At 34.3% G+C, this 6,529-nt stretch overlaps 1 protein-coding gene across 1 annotated transcript; it reads left to right on the top strand.

Moving 5' to 3' along the window:
- The first annotated feature begins 513 nt into the window (after positions 1 to 513).
- On the top strand, positions 514 to 1,834 carry LOC113727642 (protein SRC2 homolog). Its single transcript, XM_027251913.2, has one exon. It carries the CDS (start codon positions 655 to 657, stop codon positions 1,519 to 1,521), a length of 867 nt encoding a protein of 288 aa, XP_027107714.1. The 5' UTR covers positions 514 to 654; the 3' UTR covers positions 1,522 to 1,834.
- The last annotated feature ends 4,695 nt before the right edge of the window (positions 1,835 to 6,529 follow it).

Consider the following 6,529-nt stretch of genomic DNA (forward strand, 5'->3'; position numbering starts at 1 on the left):
GCTCGCACTTTTGTGAATTCCTTATCTTTCAAGGCGGAGAATCCCTCTTGGAACATGGAAAGATGGAAGAAAGTTGAAGAATTGTATTTGAAATTATCCCTATTATTAATTGGTTAAACTGCTTTTTTTTTTTTTTTTTTTTAATTTCACTCTGGAATTTCTCCAGAACCATCGCTTTTCCGCGTAGCGTAGAGTCATCCACATCCATCCACACGCAGCAAACAACAACAAGAAAAGCGGCTAAAAGGGTTGAACAGAACAGCATAGATGCTTCTATGCCTATTTTGTTATGTATATGTACTTATCTTCATCTGCAAGAATCTAATGATTCAGGAAACATAAATGACGGACCACACTAAATGTGCTCTCCTTTTTGAAAAAGGAAAAAAACTTCCCTCTAATTGAATTTTGATGATGTGATTTGGGTCGGTTTGGTATTGGGATAGGAATCTTCTCTGTCATTTCCTTTTTCCAAGTCGTAAGCTTGGCTTTTGCAGCCTCCTATATATTGTCGCACGCATTCCTTCATTCTTCACCATCCAAATTTCTTGAATATTATTAGTTCCCGTAGTATCCAATTCTTTTCTCTTATCTTTCAATCTCATATTGATCCTTCAAGAAAAGAGAAGGGAAAGCTTCGAGTTTTGATCAAGAATGGAGTGTTATCCGTTGGACCTTACCATCATATCTGCAGAGGGATTAAAGAATGTCAACGTGTTCTCGAGAATGGATGTTTATGCCAAGGTTAAGATTTTGGGATACCCCAAGAACAAGCAGAAGACGCACGTTGACAAGAATGGTGGCACCGCTCCCAAATGGAACCATCACATGAAATTCATCATTGATGAGCCTTCCCTTAACAATCCAGGCGTATCCCTCCTCATTAAGCTCAAGTCTGACCGCACTTTCGGCTCTGACAAGGAGATTGGAGAGGTTAACCTCCCGATCTCTGAACTTTTCAATGGTGGTGTTGATGCTGACACGAAGGATTCAGGCGAAAGGGTCGTGGAATATCAGGTCAGGACCTCCTCGGGAAAGCCCAAGGGAACCATCAAGTTCTCGTACAAGTTTGGGGAAAAGTTCAAGCAAGAGGCGGAAGCCAAGAAGAAGAATGTGGGTGAGCCTGTAACCGCTTATCCTGCCCCGCAACATGCTGCAGGGGCTAGCATGGCATACCCGCCCCATTATGATCAGGGGTATGCTATGCCCCCTCCTGGTTACCAGCAGCCCTATGGAGGATATGCTCCTCCTCCTCCAGGATATGGTGGATACCCTCCTCCTTCAGGGTATCCACCTGCTGGTGCGCCGGGATATGGATATCCACCCCCGCCCGGGTACGGATATCCTCCTCAGCCATACCAGCAAGTCCAGCCCCCTAAGAAAGAAAAGAACAAGATGGGAGGTCTTGGCCTGGGGTTAGGGGCTGGATTGCTTGGAGGGCTGCTGGTTGGAGATATGATGTCTGATGTCGGAGAAATGGCTGCCTATGATGCAGGCTATGACGATGCAATGGGTTTCTAGATGATGATGATGACGATGGGATTATCAGTGTTCTAACCATGTTTTAATGGTTAGTTAACTTGGGTTTTTTACAGAGCTCTCTAAGGATCTGAATGGAGCTTGATGTTTTATATTAGCATAGCCATTCGTCTTTTTCGATTTTTTGGTGTTTTGAGAGGGAGAGAGAGAGAGAGACTGGAATGGGGAATGATAAACAGAAACATTATGTTGATGTATATATGTTTTGTCATTGACCTTGACAGTAAGTCAATTCGATTGACTACTTTTCTTTTTTTTTTTTCTAATATGGATCTTTTTATTTTATTTTATTTTATTTGTTTGGTCCCCTTTGTTTACATAATTTTGGTTTCTTGATCTCTCTTTTCTGCTAAATTCTGCGGCAATGTGAACTTTGAAGGACCTCCTATCTCCTAAAGCAGCAGGGCATGAGACTGTGTACCAGAACACAAGAAGGAACTCAGACCACCTTGATGTGTTCTATTGAAAAGGTCTGATCAATTCAATAATGCAATGATGTGTTCTACGTGCAAGAAAGGCAAAACAATTTCTTGATTTCCCCCTTATAGTGGCTTAAAGGTGTCACATAATCCAATGCAAATGCCCAATTCTATAGCCCTTAGCAACATCCGAATGTCACAAGAAAATGTACAAATTTATACTTTCCATTCCAAGTTGATTGTTCATTATTTACATGTTATTGGTGTAACAAGGGGTTGCAGCTAAATTTCAGAAATTTACTTCTATACTGTTTAAATCAGTTTATTCTTACCCTAGATTTTTTTTTTTTTTTTTTTTTTAGTCTTGTGTTTATTTTCACTCAGTCTGTTTGAGCATGCATTGTTTTCATGTGCATTCAATGTCGTATTAATTTTCAAAGAATAGAAGAGAAAATTAGTTGAAGTTGGTTAAAACTCTACTTCTAGCTAAGAAAGAATTCGTTTCAGATAATCCTTTTACTATTAGAATTCAGCTCCATGTCTAATTCTAATCTATTTGTACTCCTTTTCTTTATCAACTTCAACATGGTCAATTAATCCTCACTGTATAATGCTTCTTTTGCACCCTAGTTTCCTCTCGATTTCTAGGAGTCTTCTCTCCTCAATTCATCCAAGAAAACATGGGCTACATACCCTTAGAAATCATAGTAAAATCAGCAGAAGTTTCCAAGAATGTCAATCTTTTCTCCAGAATGCATCTTTACGCAACTGTATCCCTTCTAGGAGACGACGATCCTTCCACCTCAAAGCAGAAGAAAACAAAGGTTGATGAACACAGCGGGTCGCATCCCTTTTGGTGGTTTCCAATGAAGTTTCAAGTTGATGAATCAAAGTTGCAGAAAGACAATCTCATGCTTTTGTTCCAACTGAAGTGTAGTCGAAATTTTCGTGGTGACAAAACTGTTGGTGTTCTTACCCTTTCGGTAAAAGAATTATATGACTCTAGTAAAACCCAAAAGTTCCCTACCAATGTTGCTCATACCATCAATTCTAGGAATTCTGGAAGACTTCATGGTGTGTTGTATTTCTCGTACATGTTTTGCTGTGACAATGGCAATGAAACTACTTATATCGATCAGAGACAGAAGAGTGATCAGAGTTATGATCACCAGAAGATGGATCAAAATTCAAGAAACGATACTATTTTGTCATCTGCCCCGGTGCAATGGACTGATCCTACACCTTCAGCACCATATATTGCCATGGAAGATGATGAATATTTTTTTGCAACAAGCCCTATTGATTCATTGCCAAATTCACTAGTGAATGGCCGTAGTTCTGGATCCAGTATTACGCCTTCAGCACCATATTTGCCCAGTTGAGAATGGATGTTCTTCAATTTTCTAAGGAAGACAAACTCTACAAAAAATTATTGTTATGTTTAAGATATTCTTGACGAAGAAGCCCTTTTCCATTCCCTTTAAGTTGATCTAATTGGGAGAATGAGTATAATAGGTTGAGAAGTTTATGCCACTTGAAAGTTTGTTGTGTACCTTAAACAGTACAATTTGTTAGGGTAAGTTCAACAAACCAATTCTTTTTACTTATCTTCTTAGAATTTCTGGTCTTCTTGTATGATGCCAAGTATTGCAATAGCAACCATGAGTTTCTTTCTTTCTTTCTTTCTTTTTCAATTGTAATTTTTGTGGAAATTTTTTTTTTAATAACTTCTTCCATTAGCACTAATGCACAAGTCAATTTTTCTCAACTATCAATTGCCTTGTCTTCGTATACGATCTACAAAGGACAACACCAATTGACAAAGGAATTCTATGAAAGGAGTTTTTTTTTTTTTTGAATCAAGTTTGTGTATTTTTATGTTCCATATGTTTTTTTAACCAGTATTGTTTGAGCAAATATGAATGAAACCTCAATGTGCAAGGATTTCTAGTTATTTGCTAGTACTAAGAACGAAACAAATTAGGTTTGAGTCTCCTAGTAGACATTTTATAGTTAGTACAAAAAGAAAGATTAGAGGAGCAGCTTGCTTATATATCATGTTGTCTTGAAGAATCTGTTGTCATCTGCAGAAAATATAGATCACACAAAGTAATTTGCTCATCAGTAATATTCTTTTTTTTTTTTTCAATCTTTCCGTCTCTCTCCAGATTCTTTCCACCTCCAACCGTTAGGCATAAGTTCGAATTCTAAACTTGATAGTCGAAAAGACTCTTAACAACTCTTTCCAGCTCTCTCCTCCTCATCATCTTCCATCACAACCTACATTGCGTTCGCTTAATCTTTATATTCTTTTTGCTTTCCAAAAAATGTCTATATTCATTAGAAAAAGCAACAAGATAAAAAGGGGAAAAAACACAAAAAAAACAAGGGGAAAGAGAAAAATGTAAGATATCGTAAAATTGCACCCTTAAGCGCAAGCCCAAAGGAATAGTAACCTACTGTAAAATAACATCAACAATCACTTCAGTGCCAGAGAAATTGTCCAAGGACAAAAGAGGACAAAGAGGAGTTCGGTCCAACAAGAAATTCCACAATTATATAAGTCCAAATTTCTCCGTTTAAAAAAAAAAAAACCACTTGATAGTTCATACTATCAGTCACAGACAATAATCATTACAATCAGGAGGTATAGAGAATATGCAGAATATTACTATAACTTTAATAACAGAAACACCCTTAGAAATGACGGAGAATATGTAGAATATTTCAACTTAAATAACAAAAACACCCCTCAATAGGCTGATTTTAGATAATTATTATTTAACTTTTTACAAGAAATACATGCTTAAGGAAGGGACAACAAAAAAAAAAAAAATCTAACACAATTTCCTATCAAACTTTCTTGGGCTACCAAAAGCTACAAAATTCTTAAGATTTTCCAAATGAATTTTCTTTATAGGCATGGTCAAAGCACAAGTGACCCAATTTATGACAAAAAAAAATGTTGTTACCTTGCTCTAAAATAGGTAAAAAAAAATATTGAGTTTTTTCTTTCTTTTGTGAAAAGGATAGAAAATAGTTTTAAGGGCAAATGTGCTTGACTACTTGCTCAAACAGTACCAAGGAGATTTATCACTTCATTTTGAAGTTTGAACTATCAGAAACCCTTGTGAAAAAAAAAAACTAGCTAACCAAGTCATTAAATAGACCATCATATTCTTCAAAAACTCCACTTATCAATTAACACTAGAATTTTGCCCGTATCTTAGCACAATTTTGTTTATTTATTGTGAATTTATACAAATATGAATAATTTAAATACAAAAATTAACAACAATCCTATATGTCCATTCATAGTAACTTTAAAAAATTAACGTATTCTAAATGTTCAATTATTTACTAATTTTTAAAAATTTGTTTACATACTTTCACTATAATATGATAGTATATATTAAATAATGTATCCCATAACAAAAACTTGGTAGATATTCTTTTTTCTATAAATATTCGTTTAGATAATTTAAATTTTTATAATGACCATAAACCTCGAACTATATATTCATATTTAATTAAGCAGAAAAGATCCAGCAATTCTTTTTTTCCATCAATAAATATTTAGTTGCCAACAATGTTGGTAATTCTGTCAGTATAATAATTAATTCTCTTGTTTACACTAAGTTAATTCAAAATTAAGGGAAGAGATGATGAGAAATATAAATACTAATCAACAATATGGTGATGAAAGGAAGTAATTTATGAAATATGTAAGATTTTAATAACTGTAATTTGAAAAGTGCTTTACTATAGTTCTATGTAATAATTTGATAGAAAGCAGATATGATTAAGATAAGATTAGTTATTTTTTAAAAGTTATTTTAGATATCATTAAGATAAGATTAGTTATTTTTAAAATTAGGTATAATTTTAAACATATATAATATAATATTCAATATGGGTAAAATCCAAGTGAGCCACAACCCGTTAATTCTCTTCAATTAGGCATGCCACGTAAGAGTGAGAAACACTGTGATTAAAATAGTTACTTTCATATATATATATATATATATATATATAGATTTGAGCAAACTTGCTTACTAGACATTTAAATCATATGGCCTTAACAATTAACAACCCAGCATTAATATACGAAGTGAAATATCAACACTAGACTCCAAAGCATATAATATGAGTCGTATAAGACTAACTTCATCTGCGAAAGAGTGAAAAAAAAAAAAAAAAAATCGGAGATGGTTATAAAGTGGAGCATTTTCCTCTTTATCTTCATCACTTAATATGCTTAGTTGTCATCGTATTTTATGTTTTTTTCCTTAACAAAATATTACACTTAATCACTTACAAAATTCTGTTTTAACAAAGCATTAAATTCACGTCACTTACAATTAACAAAATGTATCATATTTTCTCTTACGAAATAGAGAATTTATTTAGCTTTGAATCCGTAATTACGCAATTTTCCCATTCCCAAATTAGACAAGATTTAGTACTAAATTAAGTAATTACTACTATTACTTGTTTCCAAATTAAGGAATTAGTTTAGCACACTCCACTTGTCCAGTTGTCCTAGTTCCACCATTTTTTTGTTGATTTTA

This window comes from Coffea arabica, chromosome 2c (genome assembly GCF_036785885.1).
Source record: "Coffea arabica cultivar ET-39 chromosome 2c, Coffea Arabica ET-39 HiFi, whole genome shotgun sequence".
Classification (NCBI taxonomy): Eukaryota; Viridiplantae; Streptophyta; class Magnoliopsida; order Gentianales; family Rubiaceae; genus Coffea; species Coffea arabica.

Bases quoted from the DNA above. Each gene is read 5' to 3' on its own strand.
- LOC113727642 (XM_027251913.2), top strand. From the start codon at position 655: ATGGAGTGTTATCCGTTGGACCTTACCATCATATCTGCAGAGGGATTA.